Below are 25,020 nucleotides of genomic sequence, written 5' to 3' on the forward strand. Positions count from 1 at the left end.
ACTGTATCATCCTATTGGTCGGCGGGCAGTCAGCAGAGAACAGGCGAGCAGTTGCCATTGGCTACTTCCTCCCAGGGCCATCCTGACTGGAAGGGAGAGTTCCTGTATCGATCTGCTAGATATTCGCCTCTGGCAGCAGCAAGGACAAGCAGGTTTATTTATATGATTATTACATGACTAGGCCTAGAACAGGTTCTTTCACTATGACCTCACTGTAGGAAGATGCTGTTACAGACCTTCTGTGAAATGGACTCTTTGCGGTTACTGGTGACTAAGACTGCAGTAGGCACATTTCTACAACATGGTGACTGAGCTTTGCTGAGGTCAATGTACATTTTCATACTAAATACCAGAACACAGAGGTTTTCTTGAGCAGATTGTTATAAAATGCTTTAATAAATAGTTTGATTTATTTCTAAGAACAAACATAAATTCCACTAAATGAACCAAAACTTTTGCAGAGCAATTCTTCTGTACAAAACAACTTTTTTTCCTTAAACTTCCTCCGACCCCACCCCATTCCTTCCAATAATGCACATCCAGCTTTATGTATGTTTTCTTATTTTACCAGCTGTTCAGATAAATTCAGGATAATATTTCAATTTTTTTATTTTGCAACCTCCCACATATGGAAGCGAGAATCCATCCACGAGGGTAATATCCGACATGAAAACGAAAGGAAATCATAGTGAGCCACTTCTGAGGTAATCCATTTTCATTTGGAGTTGGTACCTCGAACACAAATGCTTTACAACAAAATTGTTCCCTTCATGAAGCCTAAACCCAAAAAGCAGGAGAAAGCAGATGGAGCAAGAACATAGTTTCACATCGTATGAAGAGACCAGCGTCCTAACAAGCATGGCGCGCTCGGCCTGGTAGGCCTGAACGCACTTCAGGAGCTTCCACAGGTTTCCAGAACATTCTATGTCAGCAAGGAAGGACAGAAGCTGAAAGGGGATAAGGACTCTCTTTTTTTTTCTAACGGAGGCAAAACACACACGCCACGATACACCACACAATCTTGAAGAATTACTTGCCTTATAAAGTGAAAACAAACCAACAACATAAAAAAGATGACCTGTTTGATTACATTACTGTTCTGACTGTGGGACGCTGTATACTTGTTATAAAACCTGCCTATGTCAACTGGCATAAATAAAAGGAATGGCGTTGTAAAAAAAAAAAAGAAAATAATAATAATAATAATAATAACAATAATAATCATAATAATAATAATTTCAATCATAATTATAATAGTAATAAAAAAGTGTGACTTGTCTTAAGTTACTAAATTCAAATATACACAGCGACTCCTTTACTATATACACATATTTACACATTTCTTATCTTTCTTTGATCAAATACCTCGGTGGTGAAATGGGAGTTGTGACTAGCCTCTCCCTTTGTAGTGATCTATCTAGGGTTGACCTCGGCAGCGAGAGACGCAAACAAATGGGCTCGTCAGAAGGCACTTGCTACCAACTCAAAATACTGCAATCCTTAATTTTTTTTTATCTTTGAAGAGCGTTCAGCCAAGACAACAGACGTGACAGAAAAAACAAGGCCACTTCGCAGGCACTGACCCACGAGCTCAGTAAGGCAGGCGTGGAGTGAGGAGAGGTGGAGAGAAGTGGATGGAGGTGGGGGGGGGGCGTTCTCACTTCTGACCCCAGAGCCAGTGCACCTCACTGGCCACCCCATCCAAGGTCTGTGCCAAAAAACATGGGCCGCTCACAATGAAACAAAACCACAATCATCTGTAAACAACAACAGAAAGTCTTTATACAGTTTATATTTTTCCTCTATTGAGTGTTTTTTTTTTCCTGCTCTTTGTGTTTCAGCAGTACATTTCGAAAAACAGAAACAAAAGCGGGCGTCTCTTTCGCCTTTTTCTTATAAAGTAAAACAAAATTTGCTTCATCTGTACATAAAAAAATAAAAATATGTCAAGAAAAGAAAAAAAATCTCCGCTTCTTTTTTTTTTGGACTCGAAACTTCTCAGCATGAGGAAATAAAAATAAAGTGAAAAAGGAAGAGGAAAAAAAAGTTCTGTCTCTCTTATCGAACTCAAAAGCCTTTGTTCTTGTTCTTCTTCTACAGAACAAGAGAGCCTCTCTCTGCGCGTCGTGCCCAGTGTCTATACGCAGATCCCTTTGGCGTCTTGGTCAGCGGGGGCGCTGTTGACATTTTTCCAGCGGTTGTCTTTGGCGCTGTGGGCCGTCCGGTGTGGGGCTTTGAGGGGTGCGCCGCCGCTGCTGCTGCGCGTGGTGCAGATCAGCTCGCTGTTGAGCCGCACTGTGGCCTTCGAGTACTTTGGGACGGGCCGCTTGCCGCCCTCCGGCCCACATCGCCACTCCTCGGCCAGATCCAGCTCCTCTTCCTCCTCCTCCTCCTCGGGCTCCTCGTCGCCCTCTCCCTGGGCCCGCTCCGGGGAGCCCATGAGCTTGGCCCGCTCATATTCGGCGTCCCGGTTGTCCTTGTGCTGCTGCCGCGCCACCGGCCGCAGCGGCTCCCATTGGTTGTTGACGCTTTCCTCCACTGGGGCACGCTCGCGCCTCTCGCGCTCTTTTCGGCGCTTGCGCGTCCACCACACGCACACGATCACGCAGAAGATCCACAGGGCACAGAAGACCACACACAGCACGGGCACCAAGTAATCTACAGAAAAGACGAAAAGCAAGAACAGAACACATTTAAGAATAGACCTCAAACTATTCAGCTACTAAAAATGTTACAGTGAAGTGTGAAAGTCAACGGGGGAAAAAAAAAGGTTTACGTAGTTCAGAATCACAAGATCAGGGATGGTGTTTTGACTGCTGTTTCACAGCACAGATAGAGTGTGAACGTGCTTGTTAGTGCTGTTACGTCAAGACAGCAAAACATGAGTTTGAGCAGAACCTTCTCACAAAATGAAACACTCAAAGATTTTGCGCTGGAACATTCTGCTTTCACAAACAACTCACTGGTCTTTGAGTTAAAGGAAAAGTGCAGGGAAGGTATCTGGGTTGGGAACTGCTGGTATAACGGACATTCTCAGATGGGGCCCTTTTTAACTTTGCGAGCAAATTACTGTAGCTCCACCAGAGAAGGCCTTGTCATTTAGGGCTCTTTAGCAGTCATTACTGGCAGAAAGTATGCAGACAGAGACTTCCACTTAGTCATACTGTTCACTTGCACCATCAGCAACAGAACAAAGAAAGAGGCAACAGTAAGAGAAAAGAGAATGAATCACACTGGTTTTATGGTCTCTTCCTCAGCTGGTTCCAAGGGTTCTCTGGGACCCTCTCAGAGGGCCTGTAAGTGTTCCCATACTTTAATTAATCACTCTAAGAAACACATAACTTACATATGAGCTTAAAAAACTAACAGTTTATAGCGGTTACTAAATAATCAGTCTTGAGATTACCCAGAGGAAAGAAATATTCCAAATGAGATCACCTCTTAACCTAATTTACTTCTCTGGAACATGGCCAAGTCGTGTGAGAAACCAGGGTGAAACATAGGCTGTGTTCTCCTGGTTCTGAAATTCCGAGAACCTGCTCTGATTGGTTCTAAATAAGCACAGATAATTTTTTTCTCCCTGCAGTCTCACTGAATAATATTTACACAAAAGAAGTATTAAATCTCATCATCTTGTTTTATAGCTCTGCTTCATCTCAGAAATCTTTCATGCAACCTCATGTATTTCTCATTTGTCTCCAGAACTTCTTACAATTAAATGCAGATCTCTTCTTTTCTCCTAAGCGTGGTTTAGGACAGAGAAATCAAAAATCAGTGATCCCTCACTATTTAATATACATAATGAGAGATGCTGTATTTCTCCCAACAATCTTAAGAAGGATGTTTTTCCTTTGGGTAACAGTGAGTAAGCCTGCAGTTTCAGAGGTTAATTTTGAAAGCGGCTCTACTCACCCACAGGCTGGGGCACGAGCCGTGTCTCCACTCTGACCTCAACGACGGCCTGCATGATGGTGCTGTTGTGGCGCTTGGACAGAGCGCTGACGATAGTGCTGGCCGCCTCCTGGATCCGACTGTGGTCAGGCTGCTCGTCCTGCTGGAAGGACTGCAGAGAGCCAACAATGGAGATGTTATTAGTGTGTGGAGTGTGTGTGAGTGAGAATGAGCATGAGGCAACAGGAGAGCAAGACTGAGAATGAAAGGAGAGAGTAATATATACTGACAAGACACTTCAAGGGAGAGAGAATGTGAGAAATATGTCTAGACAAGTGTTTGATATTGCACAGTTATGCTTCTGCATGAAATACTAATGACCACGTGCACTCGAGAGATTCACCAAATTCACCAGCTCCTAAGCTCACATAAGTGGAGAGAGAAAGTCGACAAAGCGATCTGTTAATAGGCCAGTTAACACAGCGATTACCATCTTTCCCTCCATTCATACCTCCATGCCATTGGTTTTATTCACCCTCCGACATGCAAAGACCTGCAGCTAGGCATATCTGTGCAGCTCCTAAATCTATGAGTCAGCTTGTTATAATACTGTGTATGTGGATTTAGATCACATTGTAAACGTACTTTAAGAGATTTTGCCAACAATCCACCGTAAGCCGTGATGACTCATATAAAAGCTGAAAATCTACTGGAAAGCTTATACGCATCCTTCACCTCACAAATACAACTTTTCCAACATGAGCTTTACCCATTAACAAGTCATGACTGAACAAGAATGGGCGCACTACTTTATCTAACTGGCTTATCTTAAATCTCCTCTCCACCAAGGCTGCATCTGATGGAAGCCGATGGAACATGCTCCAGTTGTGCCCTAGCCTGGTTCTGAAGCTGCGAAGGAGAGTGCCGCATTGCGGGTGGACCTGCTGCTGGTCAGTCAACTGAATCTCATTACAGCAGAATGGGCATGCCTTTGCGAGGAGGGCTACTGGCACCAGTGCACGTGCCATCATCAAGGAACCGTGTGCAACTCGGCAAGAAATCAAATTAAGACTTCAACATCCATTAAAAGACTTAAAGAGCACCTGCGGCTTTCACTTTTGTTTCTTCCAGAAAGAGAGCTTAGTGGTCTTGTGTATTACAGGAAGACGCGGATAGATCCAGAGCCAAAGAGAACATTAGACGAAGCTGAGGTAGCTGTGCACTTACAATGGCCACCTCTACTGCATCCTGGTTGGAGTAGGAGAGCTCACAAAGAACCACGAGAGTATCTTCTTTGGCAAGGTTCCGTGTGGTTGGCATGTACCTCAGCTCCGAGCACACATTCTCCACTGTTGTTCCCTAGGAGAAGAACCAAGTATTGTTGTTCACAATGTATACGCCTTGAAACACCTGTTTACATTGTGTTTAATACCCACTCACAGAAATTGCCCACAAAAGTTTGGATTGTAAACTTTCAACTGATACCACAATTAATTGTGGTAAATAGGAGATGACTAACTGCAATAAGTGGTTATGTAATTACCTATGTGTAATTATGGAATGTAAATCAAATCTATAGCAAAATGTACAGCAGAACAACAACAATAACTCTCAAGGGTTAAAATCATACAGTACCAGTACCAGAATCGCCAAATGTAAACTGTATATTCTCCTTATATGCTACAAATACCAAAATGGCTGTATAAAAGCTGCACAATCTAGATCCCACCCTATATTGACTAATCCTGAACTCACTGTGGGCAGTTTCTCCCTGTTGAAAATCAGGGTGATCCGGGCACAGCTGTTGTCCAGGTAGCCCGTGTTGGGCTCACACTTGCTGTCGACTGTTAGGATGGTCTCAGGGCTGGAACAGAAGCCCCATTGGTGGCAGGGGGGAGAGAGACAGGTCATGAAGTTGTGCTCCTGGCACTCTCGACCACCTGGGCAGGCAGAGCGTTCTCGGCCTGGGGCTCCTGGCAGCAGACACGGCCGTCGGCCACAAACCACCTGTGAGAAGGGACAGGGGTCAAATAACCGTTAGCGATGGGCATTTAAACTAGTTTGGCCTTTCAACTATCCACACTTCTAAACCAACAGTAATTGAAAATCCCAATCTATACTGGCATGAATGAAAACAAAAACACTTATGACTGGTTTAATCAGAGTAACGATACAGCCCGACTGATGTGTGACTTTTATTCCTATTCATGCGTTTTAATGTTCAAAATGGTAGTTTGTGACAAACTGAAAAAAAAAGAATTTTCAGCTTTGTTAGATCACGTTCTGTATATATCAAATAAACGCAACACCAGCAATTATAAATCATGTTATAAATGGAAAAGAGTAGACAAAATGACAGATACAGCCACTTTTTTGCTTCAGCCTTCAAGTGTTAAGTAAATCCATAGCAAGATGAAATCAGACATTGTTATACCTAAATAATCATTACTATCTCACAAATACTACGTAGCTTCACTTACATCACAAGGTTACATCACAAAAACAGTGTGTCTATTAATCACTGTCGAGATGAGCACCTTAGATGAGCACCCTGAACTACACCATGTGTGTAGACTGGCCGGTGTGAGGGCAAACAAAATTGACGCTCCTGATTAGGTTGCTGTTTTGTGTGCATGACTTTTACCTTGGTACACTCCACTTTGCCATTGACACACTGGCAGGTGTTGCAGTCCTTCTCCCAGCGGCTGCCATGAGGGTACTGCAGTCCTTCGTAATGACATTTCTTCCCAATGCCTATAACTGCACCACACAACAACAGAGAAACTATAAGTCCCACGCTGAAGCAACTCATAGGACTCCTACTCACTATATTACACAAGCATGCAGTGATCTAATGGAATGAAATCCAGAAGGCTACTCACATTCTTGGCATCGAGGGCCAGAGCGTCCAAGTGGACAGATGCAGCGGAAACCGTTGATCTCGTCTACGCATGTTGCTCCATACGCGCAGGGTGATGACTGGCACTCGTCAATGTCTAGAAGAGGAAAGGGCACATTTTACCTACTCACCGAAGCCCTTTTGAGAAAAATAAATGTGACTTTTTGAACTAATTTACATTTCTGAACTATGTCCTGGGACTCGGAGGCGGCTCCCTCTGGTAGCTGGCTAGAAATTAGGCTCGGGAAATGCATGGAATCCTTTAAGACTATTTTCTATGTAAGAGCCATCAACAGTCAGATGAGACAAAGACTCAGCTCCCTGAGAGCAGTGAGGAATTTTTCCACCGCCTGAATAATTCATCTCTTCTGTCTGTGTATAAGCGAGAGCTGACCTCTGCCCCCTGGCGAGGTCAAAGGGCACGGGATGCTCAGTAATCTGGCATTTCGGATGACATGCCACATGCACCCCTTTTTCAAAGCATTATCGCTCCCACTCTCCCCTCCTTGAATACTCACTGATGCGGCAGTCGGGCCCAGCGAAGCCTGGAGCACATTCGCAGCGGAACCAGTTCACCCCGTCCACGCAGATCCCTCCGTTATAGCTGTGGAGAGGAAGATGAGAGCAGTGAATTAAAAAGGCCAACGAGACCTGTGGCAGCACCAGACTTCAGTTTTGCACTCATATATATATATATATATATATATAACATAATAGCTTAATAGTAGCTACTGAATAATTCATAGTAGTTACTGCACAATAAACCTTACTATTAATAACAGAATAATGAGCCGAAGGTCTAAAGGGTTAAGTAAAACTGTAGGGGCCTGACACATGGTGGAAAGATAGCGAGATGAAAAGACGCTGAGAAAAAAAGAAAGAAAAAGACGAAGACACAGAGAGTGGGACAGAGAGGGTTACAAAGGCCTTGTCCCGTTTATCAATACCACACCTTTCAGATGCTAATCCCTGCTGCCCCCTTGCTGGGACACCCTCCCTCTCCCCCTGTTCCCAATCCCCCTGCTTGCAGGTCAGCGGGGCAGAATGGCAGGAGGGCAGCGAGGGCTGGAAGAGAAAGAGCCAGCCCACCCCTCCTTCTCCCAACCCCTCAACCCCTCACCGCTGGGGGCACTCTTTTAGGGCCTTTGGCTCTATTGTGCGCCCCATTAAAACCGGCCCAGGGTCTCCCGAGCTGTCGGATTTAGGGGGTGATTTAAGGACATCTTCCCCTGTCTTTACAACACCCACCCCCCACCTACCGGCCCCCTTTGCCTCCTCTGTATCCGTTCAGAGAGAATAAAAAAAAAGAGGGGAGGGGGATTGGGCCGAAAGCCATGTGAGAGGGGCTATTCACAGCCGGCGGTGTTGTACAGGGAAGGGGAGGGTCAGCACAGACAGCAGGAACAACAGAACCACCAGCAGCCCTGGCTAGAGTAGAGTAAATATGTGTGGGGGGGGGGCTACTGCAGCCCAGCTGCAGGAGACTAACACAAGCTGACTTACCACGGGTGAGGGTTGCAGTCGTTGATGTCTGTGAGGACCAAAAAGAGAAGAGAGAGAGAGAGAGAAAGAGAGGATGAACCACATAGCTAGACAGTCACTATCACTACAGCAATACACAGTGCTGAAGCAGCTAATTAAAAAAGGGTTTAACTCCATAAACCCCTTAAGAACAGGTCTAGACTTTACATAGGAGTTTCATAGTAATTACTGAGTAATTCATAGCAGTGCCTGGCTAAAAAGCTTTAAGATTAATAGCTGACTAATAAGTCAAGAGTTTTAGGTTAATCATACAAAAGAAAAGTACAGTAGTCAGTCACTCACTCTGAGCGCAGGTGGGCCCCTCCCAGCCGTCCTTACAAATGCAGGTGAACGTGTCCCCGCCACCCACGCAGGTACCACCATTAACACACGGACTGGAAGCACATGTGCTGTTCTTTGCTGAAGCACAGACAGAGAGACGGCACTTGGCATTACAGAAATAGACTGAAGTGGCCAATCAGAGCTCCTCTCAGATCGACTCAATCCATATAGCAATAGCAAATACAGGGTAAGAGAACTCTCTGCACCAGTGGCTCCCAATTCTCTCCCTCCATATTATAATTTGATGCTATAATACACCAGAACCACTGCATTTGACCCCAGCATTTGAGTTCAGTATGATTACATTGGAAAAAAGAAAAAAAGAAAAAACCTAGAAGGCAGGACATTTCCTAAACAACAAAACCTTTGTTTGCATTCAGTGAGAAGACTGCTGCAGTTCACTAATCCAGCAAAAATGTTTTGACTGAGATACATAAACTAATCGCTGCTGTCAGAAGTAAACCTTGTATCTCCAAAATGGTAACTTTATAAGAGAAAAACCTACTTTATTTTTAATGTAAGTCAGTGGAACCATTTTTTTTTCTAAGTAATTTTGGTCCATTCACCATGACATTTGCACACAATGTAAAGGGCAACAGGCATTTTCAAATTATGCCAAAAACAGAAAAACAACAATGGAGATACGAGGTTTTGCTCCGACAGCAGCTTAATGCACTAAATCACAGTTTACACCAGTCAGTTGCAGCTTTACCAGCAAGCCGACTGGCTCTTTTTATTGAAGCTTGTGACTTTCTCTGTTGAGTGGAGATGCTCACTGAGCATTATGAGCTCTCATTCATTTTTCCACCAGTGACCCGTCTCTTCCTCCTTTATAATATAAGGACTTTGGCAGAACTTGAACACAGGTTTCAATACACTGACACTGTTTACAAATAGGTTTACTGTGGCATTGTATTATATTATATACATTTTATTACAGCCATTACATACTATATGCATTACATACTATATACAGCTCTAAAAGTTAGCTTCAGTTAGTCAGTGTGCCAGTTGCCTTTTGTCAGTTTGAGAAAGTTGTCATTTATCAGCTCATTAACAAGACCTTCCTGAGTCGGGGTGTTAAAGCAGTGGTTCTGAACTCCAGTCCTGAGGATCCCACTGTCCTGCTACAACACACCTCATCCAGAACATCAGGTAATTATCAAGCCTTCCATGAGCTGTATGAGGTGTGCTGGGAGTAAGGAATATTTTTAAACCATGCAAGGGAGTGGGTGTCCAGAAGTGGAGTTGTGAGAGCAGGAAAAAACATGCAGGACGGGAATACTCCAGGACTCCAGGGATAGAAACCATTGTTCCACAGACTGTTACCTATGTTCACAGCCATATTCTTGAAGAACAGAGGATAGAGGTCAGCAAGCTTACCTGTGTTGCAGGTGCTTCCGCCCCACCCAGGTGGGCAGGCGCAGCGGAAAGCGTCTCCGTGGTCATAGCAGGTGCCTCCATTGCTGCAGGTGCTGGAGTCACACTGGCTCTCGCGCGAGTGGCACGTCTTGCCTTTCCAACCATTTGCGCACTCGCAGTAGAAGTCATTGACCAGGTCCTGACAGCGGCCACCATTCTTACACGGGTTCCTGCTGCACTCATTTACATCTGAAGGAGTAGTAGAAAGGAGTAAGTGGGGACGGAGGGAGCAAAGGAGGCTGAGGAGAAAGAAAGAGGAAGATGGCTCTACTCACTGAGGTCACAGAGGTCTCCTTCCCAGCCATCAGGACAGAAGCACTGGAAGGAGTTGACGCCGTCAATGCAGGTGCCACCGTTCCGACATGGGCTGCTCACGCAGTCGTTCACATCTGGGAAGGAGAGAAGAGAGGGCATAGGAGATGAGTTTGGGAATGAAGCTGAGGAAGAGAGAAAAGCTAGCACGAGCAAGAGTGACCAAGTGCATCTATCTGCAGACCTTGAGAACCAGCAGCAGTTCTATGCCTGCATGATCTGGCCTTAAATGCGCACCCACTAATGTCTTTCATAATAAGCTGATTCAGAATGAAAGGTCTATACTTTTGTATTTAATTGTTGTTAGTTGTAGTTATTAGTTAATAATTATCAGGGAATTACAAAATTTGTCAAAACTTTTAAATTATTAAATCAATACAGTGCAAACAGAGTCATTCAGAGTGGTTTGTATGAAGTGCTCGGCTCACGAGAAACGAGTTAACAGGGACCAGCCTTAAGTTCTACATGTAAAAATACATGATAGTTCTGAGCAAATGTTTTGGCCTAAAATGTACCTAACTACTAAATGTTTTTAAAACTATTCAATCATGGTGGAATATAAGACACAACAGTACCCACAGAAAATGAAGTTTTCCAGATTTTCCACTATTTCATCATCAACATATTAAAACTGTACATTTAATGTAGACATTAAGACCCCTGGTTACTATGAATACCACTATAAAGAAGTTGATCATTTTCTCCATAATGCACCACCTTACATCAAACCACACACCCTGAACCTGCTGGCTGTCTGAGTCTGCAGAGGGACGCTGTTGGACCTGGAGAGAAAGTGTGGAGAAAGACAGTGAGGGGCTGCAGGACTCACTCTCGTGGCAGTAAGTTCCAGTGAAGCCTGGCTCACAGGTGCAGGTGAAGTTTCCAGAGGGCTCACTGACGCAGCGTCCGTGAGGGCCACACACGTTGGACGAGATGTGTCTTACGCCTCCGTCCGAGCTGTTACTTGCTACCGCAATCGTGCAGCTGTCGATCACTGTGAGAGTGAGAGACGCAAGCTTACCAGTCAATTCTGCGATCAGTGGTAGATCAGAGCATTGCTGAAGCGACAAGGGAAAGAGCTGTGGAGAGTTATGATAGAGGCTTGTGTTCTTTACCTTGGCATGGGGCAGTCCTGCAGTGGTCTTTGCGGTCTGCACAGGTCTTCCCCTCATAGTCCTCGGGACAGGCGCAGTAAAAATCCCCCAGAAGGCTGTGGCAGGACGCCTCGTTCTTACACGGGTTGGGCTCGCAAGGGCTGGAGTGGCTTTGAACCTACATATACATTTATATAGATGGAGGTTACAAAACTTGCTACAGAAACGTATGTATTTACTTACTTATTGTATAATATGTATATGCAGTTTAATCTTGCCACACTAAACAGATCTACTATTTGTCTCTGTCTATTTGAACTTCATATATTCTATGTCTTCACCTTGATTAGGAATGTACTGATATGGGAATCGTGCAATGCCAATATCTGCTGTACATATCAGCCAATATCAGGACATAAACATCACATATATTAGGGGTGGGTGATACAAGAAAAACATATATTTCCAGACGCACAATATTAATCACAAAATTTAGTTTGTCTGAGATTTGTTTTTTTTGAGTTGGAACAGACAAAATAGAACCTGTAGTGCCACATTTAAAAACAAATACTATAATTATAATATTCAGCGTTTTACTGTAAATCCAACCAAACAGGCGTAATTATGCTCACTTTGTCATGAAACATGTAGTTAGTCAGAGCTTTCTAAGTACTAACAATATCCACAATATGCTCAGTTTGCCATACTGTGACAATGTTTTGTCAGTATTGTGATAAATAATCCTGTTGCCCATTCGTTTATATATATGTTTATAAAATGTAGAAACATGGATTAGATCTACCTGGATTAACATTAAAGAAAAGTAACATTTAATTCTGAAAGGTTACAAATACATTAAAAGGAATAAAATGCAGATCTTAGCACAGTAGCCGAGTGTTGGCTAAACATTCTACTCTTCCAATCCAATCATCATCAAATACTGGTTTGAAGTATCAGCTAAATCTGATCATCTTTACAACGCCAAAAATGTCTTCTATATAATCATCTCCCGATACCGATATGATTTCAGTATCACTGTGCATTCCTAATGTTGCAGTTATTCTGTTTCTTCTATACTCTTTATTTCTTAAAACAAATAAGTCCAATACATGTGTGCATCTTATAACCACTGTGGGAATGTACTGGTAAATATAGTGTTTCCTGATTCTGATATTAAGAAGACAAGGGCAAACAAAAGAGAAAAAGGTAAACAGGAGAAAGGGACCAGACAGGCTAGTGAGGCTTTGATTTACTCAAGGCCTTAGCTCTTCAAGCCCAATCTTCTTAAACTACGGAGATAAACAGAGCGGGATAAGCTGTGGAAGCCTGCCAGGAGCTTACAGCTAAAGGAGAGTGCACCGTTGCCCTCAAACAAGAGAGCGATCACAACAAAACGTAAGGCTAAATTTAGCCGTCCTTTCTGTCTTATTGAGCAAGATTCAGCAGGGACGTGAAACACTTTCACATTTCTCTTCCCTTGGACTTGACTGTACACTTGCTGATATTCTAGGCCATTCAAGAGACGTCAAACTCAGAGGCAGAGGCTAGATGATCATTTGCATCCCATAATATTTAGGTATTCAGGGCAGTCGAGTGCTCTGGATATAAATCAACTCCTCCTGAGCTAGGCCGCTAGTTCCCCACCACTTTAACAGCATGTCTCCAGTCTCCAGTTTTTTATGCAGCGTCTTCAAGAGGGATGAACTTGTGGGGAATTTAAACAAGCCTCTGAGCGGGATAGATCATACCAGTTGCCATGTAAGGCATTTTGTGGGGCTGCAGCCTGGCTCTTCCTTCCCTCCTCTCTCTCAGTCTATTTATTTTATTAGGGATGAGCCGTGTATACAGTGGAAGGTTAAAGACGGTTCGCCGCTGAAGGTGATGCAAGAGATGATGACAGCACGGTAGACAGCTTTGAGACATGAAACTGCTCCGGCAGGCTGAGCTAAAGGGAATTCGGCATCCGTTTCAACTGGACCGTCAATCACCCGAAGCTCAATATCAATACATTAGCTGGCAGTTATTCCATAGGGTATCAGTTAAGGGCAGGACTGCTGCAAGCCTCGGGTTTGGGCTCTAAAAGTAGGTTCAAGTGCAGGTGTTCATGAAGAGCGCGATCATAGATCAAACGCTTGCCCCGTATAGTCCACGATCCGTCTGCAAGACCGGAGCCCTTGCAGGCTAATAGGAGCGCGATGGCACGCCAAGCATGAATCGAACGTAAAAATCAAGGCCTCCTCGTTCCCGGGCCACGCGCGGGCAAACAGCCAGTCCGCCCAAATAAGAGTTGCCTCATTCACTACGCCCTTTATTTTTAGCCCGTACAGTGAGCCGCGACTGGCCAGACCAGCTCGCAGCACCTCCACAGAGATCCACTTCAAACCCTCCGCTGGGCGGCGACTGGCCCCAGACCAGACTATTCCAGCATCCCGTCCAACAACAAGAGCGGTGTGGCAGGAATAAACCCCTCTGCTCCAGTTACCCACTCACACCTGTGCTAGAATAGCAGGGCCAATCTGCCCCGCACCAAGGCTTCAAACAAACATGCATGCAAATGGGAGGAGGCCTCCCAATTTAGCTGCTGCAACATGGGCTGGGCTTAGCTGGGCTGGGCAAGGAAAAGCACAGCACACATGAATGGCGCAGAGAAAGACTCCACAGTAGTGGAATATAGTCAACATAACAATAAACTGTGCTTTTTTGGGAGATTGTACATTTGAAAACAGCATCACAACATTTGACCAAAAATTTTTTTTTCAAAATAACACATGAAATTATTTTTAAAAAGCTATGGATATGGGCAGTAAGCATTTTTTGCCCCAAATAAAAACACTATTATTAGAATAAATACAAACAACATTAACACAAAATGTACTGATGTAATGTTTGTCAATGTTTTTGTATCCCCAAAACTCCAATTGAGAATGTGTAATATTAATAACAGCCATCATCCAACACCTGGTATGGTTCAATCAATCCTCTATCACGTTAAATCAGGTATTGCTAAAAAGATAGCAACTGTTTTGACAACTTGTTTTTTCTATATTAATGCTTACAGTTACTTTGAAGCTACATTGTCCAGATAAATGCTTTAAACAATTTGCTAAGGCCTACAACTTTTGCATAGTATTGTATATGTAGTTGATTCAGCACTTTTAGATCGATTCATTTTATACCCAAGATGTCACAACCTGTAAACTGTAAGGTTGTAGAATCCATGTCCCATTCAAGCACTCATCCAGCAGTTGTAGCACTCACCTCACACAGCGCCCCGGCGTAGCCAGGTAGACATTCGCATACAAAGCTGTCCAGCAACACGTGGCAGAGGCCGCCATTCTGGCAGGGGCTGCTGGCACACTTGTTTCTCTGGATCTCACAGTGGGTGCCTGTGAAGCCCGGAGGACACTGACAGTGGTAGCCTCCCCGTGCTCCTCCCTGCATAAGATTATTAGCATGTTAGCGCTCATCACTGAGTGCAAATGATGGAAACACCACAAACAACACAGACTTCAAACACAATGACTGAGGAATACGAGCTAGAGCAGTTCCGGTTTAGGAGGGGCAGACACCAGCACAGTTTGGCAATTTCCCTGATAATATTTCAAGATGGCAGCGCATCTAGAAGTAGAGCCCCCTGCACTCCCCACACCACCAAACCCACTGCTGTAGGTGAACCTTAGGGGGCTGTGCCTGCCAGTTTGCTTGCTAGGCCTGCCAAAAACTGGATGTCATTTCAGTGACAAAATTATTTTTATTTTACATGAAAATAAAACCTGAAATTATGACAAAAAAGGTTAAGCATAAATAAAGAATTGAATTTGTTGAATCTAGTCAAAAGCAAGGTGGCAGAAGCAGATAATTCTGATTGGATGATTTACTATAAATTGAATCTGATGCTTCATAACAAAAAGAATGCACTTCAAACTGTTTGGAAATCTCTGCCTTGAACTAACTGGTTATTTCTATTATCACTAGCATTTACGGTAAGAATTCTCCTCATCTGCCAGCACATTTTACTTTTGATCCCATGAGAAGCGACGCGAGCTGGATAGAAAAGCGATGCCTCCAGTGTTTATTTCGTCAGAGCAGAAAAATGCTTTCCAGAGATGCAAAAAGTTCAAATATTCAAAAAAGCATTGAGTGAGATTCTAGTTGTTATGGTTACAGTGTGTGTGTTGTGTGAGGTATTTGTTCACATGAGCACAAAAAGCGCTCCAGGCAGTGCTTTTACCAAAACAGCTTAGTGTGAATACACCCTGAATTAGACAGTAAAAGGATGCATGATCACAAGTTTGACTAAATCATGTGAAACGCCTTTAATTCTAACTAAATTCTGATCAAAGAAAGTATCTATACAGTTGTGATTTGGCCACTGAAAAAACTTTTTGCAATTTGGTGGATCCCCCGTCCTGTTCTTCAGAGATTCATCCTTGACTAAACCATGGAGATCCAAAATTAGGCTCAGGTAACAGGCAATATGACTAAACAAACTAAAAAGAATAGAAACACATCTACTAATTTAATCACCTGGCAACTAACTGTTAAGTTGAACCAGGTTTTTTTTGGTGGAAATAAATTAACAAACTGTGCTGGACTGTCCTCCAATACCAGAGCTGGTCAGAGAACTATAACTGGAGAGGCTCTACCTTGCAGGTTGCTCCATTCTGACACTGTCCGTGGCAGCCGTTCAAGTCTGAGCATGAAAAAGAAAAAAAAAAATAAATGAACAAAACAGTAAACAAAGTGCTTGAGTGGAAACAAAACGGGAGTACTCGTCATTACTAATTTAATTGCATGCAGTAAAGATGAAGAGGAGGAGGAGTTAGTGAGCCGAACGCAGAAGCATTAGTTCAATCAGCACAAGCCCACAGGCTAGTCAACAGGAAGCAGCAACCCAACATGCAACAGGAGCTGAAGCTATGACGCTGTGTGAGGTGATCGTGTCCCTGCAGAGTATCAGGTGCCTACAAAGGAAACCCTGGCCTGTGTGTGTGTGTGTTTGTGCTCGCGAATATGTATGCACCCAGAAAAGAGAGAGAAAAGAAGAAGGTGCACCGAAGAGAGTGGCGACAGGGACCAGTGAGGAGAGGAGAACGTGAAGAGATACTGACTGATGTCACAGTTCTGTCCGGCCCATCCTTGAAAGCAGTCACAGAGATATCCACCAATCAAGTTTTTGCAAGAGTAAGCGTTAACGCAAGGCTTCCCCACACACTCATTCACATCTGTGGATTAAGGGAGAGAAAGAAGGAAGGATGAGGAATGTGTAGAAAAGGAACAGGAAGGTAGGCAAGAGAGAAGAAGGGAGAAAAAAGTAAGAGAAGGTAAGGCAATGAAGTCAAGGAGAGAAACTGGAGCTCTCTCTTTGTAGCCCCACCACCATTAAGCACATTGAAATGGCTCCGGCCTGTAACTCTGTACCAGCCTGCGCAAACTGGCAACACTTTAGCTATTAGACTCTGTTCCAACGTTGACATCAGGTCCATCCGTGTCCTTCTCGTAATTTCACTTCCGTTCACATCTCTTCTCTGAAAAGCCTTCCTGGATGTCTATGCCAAAGCAAACACTTATCCAGAGTGACTTCTGATGGTAGTCGAATGTAGCTAACAACAACCACTTTTGGTTGTCTTAAACTTTTCAATTGAAAAAGTTCTTTACGAAACCAAAAGTGGCTCTTCTATAGCTTTGCTCCAAAGAACCTCTTATTTTTAAGAGGTTTGCAGTAGTCTTCCTGTCTGGACAAGAAACCAAAATTCGTTGGTCAATGTTATCCACTACGCGATCCATCTCCTTTCAAAACTAAACTGAAGAAAAACTGGTGCCGTGACCCTGGCGACCCCTGCTGTGAAAGAGCTGGAGCTTATTAGGTGGTTAAATATTCATTAGGAGCCCCTGGCGAAGTGCACGCCGCTCCCCTGCGCACCTGTCCCGCAGGAAACTTGACTCGGGGCCGCAGCAGGACCGGGCGAAACACGAGCTGGGGGCTAAGGTTCGGCCTGTAAGGTGAGCTCGCCGGCTCTAGTTCTTCACCCCGCTTGTTTACAGGTCATAATCCGCTTCCTCTCTCACATCCTGTACTTCCTTCGACGAGTGGACAACAGGGAACAGAGGCACGCAAATGCTGTAGTGGCCACGAACATGCAAATTCAAAGGCACAGATAAAGCTCGCAGTTGAGGGATCCGATCTCAGAAGGCTGACTCCAGGTTTTCCCAAACCAATTTTCCCTAAACAATTACTCCTCCAGCAAAATGGTGGCATCATGGTGGACATTACACACATGCAGGTACAAGATCACACCCACCAGGTAAAAACCAAAACAGTTGCATGCATCGACAGTCACGTTTGTCAACAAACAGGGATGCAACAATGCACAATGTAACTGATAGGATGCATCATGGAATACTATGACTAGTTGAGTCATTGTATTATTGAAACATGAGTGAATGCGTATTATTTTATTCTGTTCCGATCTTATTACCTTTGTTAATATCATAACACAAAAGACAGATTCACTCAGATAAATGAACCAACAAAACAGGCTACCACATTATTTAATGTGGGGGAGGAAAAGGAATGGTGGTGAATGTCTTTAATCAACGTGTAGTTACCAAATCCACATCTACCACTGTTTCTAATAATAATTAGTTTTATAATCCCCATCATCCTGAATATAAACATTATAAGCCTACCACGAAGACGAAAGTCCTTCCCATAGATTATTTATTTTATCCCAGTTTTTAGCATGCAAGATACATTTATAAGCATAAGCGACTACAGGCAGACCTATATGTGATGATCTACAGAGAACTGCCACAATGCTTACAGTTATAAGTTTTCAGGGACAAAAAGCAAAAAATGTGAAATAATTCAACCATGTAGGTCACTCTCTCTAAACTCGTCCATATTATAAATTACATATTAAATTACAGCCTTTCCCGACAACATTAGGGCATAATGTAAACCTACTACAGTGGTGCTCATCCCAGCAGGAACTTATATTGAATCAGCCTAAAGCTGCATTTCCATCAGGATGATAGATGGTCAAGGAAAACTGGATATTCCATTATTTTTAATAGAGCAGTGACAGAAAATTCTGCCACCGACAGCAGCAGCGTACCACAGTGGTCAGCAAAACGTTACATCAGAAGCTCAATTTTCCCAGCTTTTGTCATCAACTGCAGCGGTGAAATAAACCAGGTGTTGATTTTTTTTTGGGGGGGAGCCATGGATGCCAAACTCACTGTTGAAATCCAGATGCACTCTGTATTATATAACAAAAGAGTCCAGAGCATCCTACAGGCATTTTTCCCCCTATCTTAAATAAAGAATCATCATACAATCAAATAAACAGCTCCTATAGCAATTTTTGCCAGTCATGCTGTCACCATGGCAACGCTTCCATGGCTGCATGCCGCAGCCAGTCACATAACGTTATAAGGCACAGAACAACATGTAAACACAGCATTTTCAATTTTTAAATGTCTCTCATGTGGCCATTAAAACTAATTTCAAGTCATTTTGTTGGGCATGCAGCAGTAAATATCCACAAGTCTTACCGATCTTGCAGGTCTTCCCAGCCCACGGCGGAGGACAGAGACACTCGAAGCCATTCTCCAGGTCAATGCAAGTCCCCCCCTGAGCACATGGACTGGAAGCGCACTCGTCCATGTCTGCAATACAAAACGCAGATCCTTCCTCACAACCACATTAAAAGATAAGCCACTGGAAACTTCCAGCCTGCTGTTCTGTACTCTCTCATTTTAGAGCTGTTCTTTCAAATCAAAACAGTTTCACCATTAAAATCATTTATGAGGTCAATGTTCCAAATGGATTCAGATGAGCAGGATTTAACTGCCAATTATGTGCAATAGCTTTCCATATAAAACATTCAAACTGGGCGATTATGCTGATTTTACTCGAGCTGTGGGGGCTGATAACCACCCACTACACAGAGGGGACGAGGAGAGCGAGAAAGTGAAAGAGAAAGGAGAAAAAGAGATTTGAAATTGAAGTCAGAGACAGAGCAGTCCTGCTTTACACTGTAACTCGATTAGTGTTCAGTCTAATCCACAGGGCAGCAGATTAGCCACTATTAGCCTTCCAATCCTCACACTTCTGATACTGGCACAAATGGACTGAGCACAAGGAAGTTTCAGAGCCAAACAAAACGAGAGAAGAAAAGCAGCAGACGTCCTCTTTCTCTGGGCTTCCCTCCTCGGCCTGGTGCATCTATTGGATTGTAAGGGAGAATGAGGTTCTATAGAGGGGGTGTACATAGGTCAGGCATGATTGTGTATGGGGCGGGGGGGAGCAGCACCTTCGTGGGCTCCAAAAGGGAAGAGCGTGCCAAATTCCAGCAGGAGACCCTCCTGTTGCTACGGTAATGGCAACATAGGCCTGGTGGGCCTGGCCCAGGGGGCTACACAGTCAGGAGGGCAGGAAGGGGGATGTTCAGGATAAAAAGAGAGAGCAAGAGAAGGGGGAGGAGCAGTACTGCCAAGTGAAGCAGGAGGTCCACCACAGAAAGGTGGGCTAAATTCGGGATTTGGGGAAAGGAGGTAAGCGGGAGGGCACCATGCCGCGTTCCTGATTTGCAAAGCCAAAAGCGGGTTGGTTCAAAGTTAAGGCAGGATTATGCAAATCCCCCCTGTCTCAGTGATCAGTATCACCGTGCTCTAATCCAGGCTCCTACGAGCACTCAGCTAGGAGCGGCCCACATGGGGACCCCACTGTGCGGCCAGTAGCCAACACTGCCCAGCAGGAGCCCAGCCTGGAAACAGCATCTGGACATGTATGGACAAGGGAGGTACGAGCAAAACAGGGAAAAACACATGCAGAGCAAAGGACAAATACTGTTCTACACACAATACTGTTCATAAGTTTAGGATCATTTGTTATTTAAATAACTGCTTATTTATTGGCATGGTGTAGACCTGCCCAGTGGCCACTAAAGACAGCCTGAGTGGCCTTGGAGACTTATTAGCATTCTTTTTCCCTTTTAACAAACCTGTCTGGATGGACACAGAACTAACTGCATCACATCAGACTTTGTCGAAATTTGTTAAGTGTCACCACTGCGACAGTTAACATGGTGTCCATAGTGGGTTTAGAATCATTTTAAAAACACACACCACTGCAAAAAGAGATCACAAACATTTGAATGGTGGAGTCCTCACACCTCCAGAACAAGGGATAAGCACATAATGACACCCAGACAAATACTCACCTTTAGCACAGGTGGGACCCTCCCAGCCTGGTGGACACTGGCATTCAAAGCCAGAGGGAACTTCATGACAAGTGCCACCATTGGCACACGGGTTGGAAACGCAGGCATGCTCAGCTGCAAAAGACAAATCCATCCTCAATTAGCAACTGTGACATAAAGGATGGCCCTGCTTCTTGTGGTCAGCAGGGCAACATTTCCTGGCATTGCTGCTTCTGCCGGCTCAAGCACATTAAGCAATATTACACGTGAAACAGTGCACACGATTCGACACTTACCTATCTCACAGTTCTTGCCCGAGTAGCCTTCGGGACACGCGCAGTTATACTCGTTTGGTTCCGAGTTCATGCAGGTGCCTCCGTTCACACAAGGGTGGTGTGTGCCACAGTAGTTCAAATCTGCATAGGGAATAACACACATTACTCTTTGTCCATAACTCAAGCTGCAGGTGATGAAACAAGCTGGGCTCCGGCAGCTCCACCATCAAGAATCTGACCCTTTTGGCATGGCTGACACTTCCGAGGACATCTCTTTCTGGGGAAGGCAGCTGTCAAATCCACAGGAGAGGGTCCACGGGCTCACAGTGTGCCTTATAAGGTGAGGCCTTGCACATAAATGGCGGTAAATAAATAAAGATAAGGTCACCGAGACGGGCGACCTAGCGGCCGCCTCACATTCCTAAGCGTCTTCCAGGATGCACGCCGGCCACCGGCCACAGGATCAGATGACGAAGCACCACTCCAACCACGACATCAATATCTAGTGTGTGGCCGGCGGCGCGTGCACTCCATCACATGACCAAGAGCTACGCTGACAAGGCAGCCTACAAGTCAACTTAATCGAGGTGGAGTAATTTCGTTTGATGCCTAGCTGGGATGTTTGTTTGATGTTTAGCGTATACGAGTACAGGAGGAATTCTTTTGATAAAACTGATTTTTGGGATCAAACCGACCTGAATGCTATGTGGACCTCAATGTATACAAATGAAAGAGCCTGGGGTTTATTCGACAAAGTAGTTTAGCTGGATAACTTGGGTAAAAGTCATCCAGTTGGGATGTCCCTCCTATTGGACAGGATGTGACTTCAGGTATATGGATAACTGAGAAATCCTGCTTTGTGAATTACCCTCCAAGTCAAATGTGTGTCTAATATGTGACTGTCTGCCTGCAAGTGTAAATGTGGATTACCTTTATCACACAGCAGTCCACCCCAGTTCTTCTCACAGTTGCACTGCCATGGGTTCTCGCAGGTGCCGTGTACACAGCCCGGGTAGGGTAGACACTCGTCACAAAACTGACCCTGCCAGCCGTAGTTACACCTGAAAACCACAAGAGCGGCGCCATCAGCCTGGAGGCCTGTCTAGCAACCAATGACATCTTAATGACAAGCCCATAACTTCATGCAATGGCCTTAAGCTAAAGCACCACTGCTGTGTCTGTAGACACCTAATCTTAGCAGAAGACGACCTTGCAGGGTGGCAAAGGTTAAGAACACTTCCAAGCATATAAACACACGCTTCCCCCATGGGTGACTTGGTGGGAGCCAGAGGAAATATGGAGTAGCGCCGGTGAGGGGTTAGCTAATCATTGGTTTACAGCAGCACTCTGCTATTCCAAGGCCAGTGGTTTTCTCTCCCTCTCGCTCTGTTTGTCTGTCTCAGCTGTCTTGTCATTTCTGAGCGGGCTATTTTAAGACGCCAGTCCTGTAGGACAGGCACGGCCAAACTCCGGCTCCCGGCTGCAGAGGCTTCCATAGCTGTACCTCCGCCAGAGAGAGGAGGGGAAGCAGACCCTCAGCTAATAGAAGCGGTCTTTGATCCATGCAGTGTCGAAGAACTAATTATTAAAATTCAGGGCTGTGCCTCTTTAACAAGACATAAAACTCCTCCAGCTAAATCTGATGGGTTGGCGTGAATGAGAGAATCTCATTTTGTAGAGTAGACCATGGCTATGTCATTCACTTCTAAGCCCAGAGCTCCTTCTCGAAACACACTTCTACCAACCTTGGTGTGCAGATTGGCTTCCAGAAGCCTGAGGAGAGAGAATGCCTTCATCATCTCCACTAAAGAACGCTCTCAGTCCTGTGTTGCCCAGATACAACTTTACTACTAGTGCATGAAAGAGTGTGTAGGCTGCCCAACGTGCGCAAAGAGAATCTGAAACCCATGCCAGCTTAGAGGCATTCAGTGTTGCCGAGCACTGCCAAACGTAAGTTCACTCACTCCAAAGAGAAGCAATTTGGCAAGCAAACCATTATGTGTCAAGACAAGTCCATGATCATTGTGAACAAGCCTTCAAAACCTATGCGTCAATACTTGCAGCGCTCCGTGTGGCAGGTGGAAAACCTTCACATTCCTGTCATTTTACATTTTGTTCTATCATGGTACAAACAAAAGGTCAGCTTAAAGATAACTTCTTTTAATTCCAATGAACAGCAACTTCAGAACTTGAGAAATCCCCTCTTCATCATCTCCTTCCTTCCTTCCCATTTCCAAGTGAGACGATAAAGCTGGGAAGCGAGTCACTGCATCCTGCAGAGCAAGGGGCTTGGTGGTCCTCTCATAGATGACTCATAACATCCTGCTTTAGTAGGTACCAAACACTTGCCCTGCAACCCTAACATCATTCCAGGGCTGCATAATACGAACAAAATGGCCTATACTGTAGCCTTTTGTGATATCAGTATTGCAAAGGCCAATATTGATTAACAAGTGAAATACTGTTCAGCTCTGTAACTCAGGGGCACTGAGCGAACACAATGCGTCCTTCCATTTGGAATAAGCCTGAATATATCCCTACCATCGTCCACCTCTCCCAGGCAACCAAGAAAGACCTGAGGATGCTCAAAGCCTAGAAATGCTCACGCTGCTCTTTTCTTTGGATATGCACGCTTGTCAGACTGCGCAGAGGAGGCTGACAACAGGGGGGCCTTAGTGGCATGGGGCCGCCTGACTACACCATTGCAGCAGCAGTGGGGGGCTCCTCCATGACGGAGGCCTTGGTGTTGGATGTCAAAGAATATTCAACACCCTCTCCATCGGCCCAGTATGGGTTCCGGGTCTGATGATTATTTGACTGGCCTTTGCCTTTAACTATAGGCAGTCCCACAATCCGCTGGGCAGAGAGTCGAGCTTTTCGTAGGACTGAGCGATCATTTTTACATAGAAACCACAATTTGAAATTGCAGTTTTCAATTCTCAAGAGCTGCAGTTTTAATTATATATCTTACATTACTTAACAGTTTTAGGTGTAGAAATTTAACACTATAGTGTGGAGCCTGTGAACTGGCGATCTGGCAACACAAGGTTCAAACCTCGATCCCCCAAAAAATGGATGGACGAATGGAAAACAGAGAGGCCTTAAGTTAATTTACAGAAAGTAACTGCATTTAATTCACAAGTGCAGTCAGATATTTTCCCACAAATCATTCAGCTCTAGCTTTTCGCTAAGTGGGGGTTGGAGGAGGCTCCGGGCTCTTTTTCTGGCTTAGGAAGCATGACGAGCCATGCGCAGGTTTAGGGCAGGAAGAAGCAGTGGGGTGAGGGACAGTGACGTCAGAGGATTCCACAGCAAGCTCTAGCAGAGGAAGCATCACTGTTTCCTGTGCCCTGAGAATACATACACTGGCTTTCAGTCTGACTACTGACTAATCTAATGTGTGAAATTCTTTAGAAGGTGAATGACGCTTGATCACGCCAAGACTGGACGACATCTCGGGTCACCCAAAAAGAACAGGGAAATATTTATTTGTTGGGATGCGAGGAAATTTCCTACTCAGACTTTCAACCCATGTTTTTTTAATATTTAATAAAACATTCAGCTAAATTATAATTCCAAGTTAGCAATGAACAAATCAGTATTCTCTAATATTCATAAGCATTTATGACTGTTGTCAGTTTAGTCCATGAAAATCTTTGTCATGGACAATTACCATGATATTACCACGTACGTTCTGCGTTTAGCCGGACAGAGAATGGACAAGCCTTCTGGAATTGAGACTATTGCTAGCCAGCTACATATTACGTTTTGCAACAGCAAAATATCTTTGTCACACTAGTTTTTAGAGACATCCTCAGATGGAACATACAGTTCTGGTGTTTGTTAGTTGACAGTAAAAAACTGAACATTTTGTGCATTTTAAAGGATGCCATGTGACCTCATAATGACTGTCGTGAATTGAGGAGAACTGAGGCTTGGAGTGGAAGCAAATCCCAGAGGAGCACTTGGGCAACACTTACATTTTGACAGTCCTCTAATCTACCCTTTATATCCATGAAGCATTTCTGGGGACTAATGACAGGAAGATCAGTGACTAT

The 25,020-nt window shown here is 44.4% G+C and overlaps 1 protein-coding gene across 2 annotated transcripts in view; it reads right to left on the reverse strand.

Moving 5' to 3' along the window:
• Positions 1–584: 584 nt before the first annotated feature.
• jag2b (jagged canonical Notch ligand 2b) overlaps positions 585–25,020 on the reverse strand; it is a 51,278-nt gene continuing 26,842 nt past the window's right edge. Inside the window, exons 6-25 of one of the 2 annotated variants that reach the window (XM_036581719.1) lie at positions 21,893–22,023; positions 20,984–21,103; positions 20,709–20,822; positions 19,039–19,152; positions 16,593–16,706; positions 16,128–16,174; positions 14,740–14,916; positions 11,503–11,659; positions 11,217–11,381; positions 10,351–10,464; positions 10,037–10,264; positions 8,615–8,731; positions 8,294–8,321; positions 7,309–7,394; positions 6,774–6,887; positions 6,536–6,651; positions 5,647–5,898; positions 5,119–5,250; positions 3,913–4,063; positions 585–2,658 (exon numbers count right to left, since the gene is read on the reverse strand). In XM_036581719.1, the coding sequence (XP_036437612.1) occupies positions 2,138–2,658; positions 3,913–4,063; positions 5,119–5,250; positions 5,647–5,898; positions 6,536–6,651; positions 6,774–6,887; positions 7,309–7,394; positions 8,294–8,321; positions 8,615–8,731; positions 10,037–10,264; positions 10,351–10,464; positions 11,217–11,381; positions 11,503–11,659; positions 14,740–14,916; positions 16,128–16,174; positions 16,593–16,706; positions 19,039–19,152; positions 20,709–20,822; positions 20,984–21,103; positions 21,893–22,023 (2,998 nt within the window). In that variant the 3' untranslated portion in view covers positions 585–2,137. The remainder of the gene's footprint in view (positions 2,659–3,912; positions 4,064–5,118; positions 5,251–5,646; positions 5,899–6,535; positions 6,652–6,773; positions 6,888–7,308; positions 7,395–8,293; positions 8,322–8,614; positions 8,732–10,036; positions 10,265–10,350; positions 10,465–11,216; positions 11,382–11,502; positions 11,660–14,739; positions 14,917–16,127; positions 16,175–16,592; positions 16,707–19,038; positions 19,153–20,708; positions 20,823–20,983; positions 21,104–21,892; positions 22,024–25,020) is intronic. The other variant, XM_036581720.1, reaches the window with a different exon arrangement.

The sequence above is a fragment of the Colossoma macropomum genome, unplaced genomic scaffold, assembly GCF_904425465.1.
Source record: "Colossoma macropomum unplaced genomic scaffold, Colossoma_macropomum, whole genome shotgun sequence".
In the NCBI taxonomy this organism is placed as follows: domain Eukaryota; kingdom Metazoa; phylum Chordata; class Actinopteri; order Characiformes; family Serrasalmidae; genus Colossoma; species Colossoma macropomum.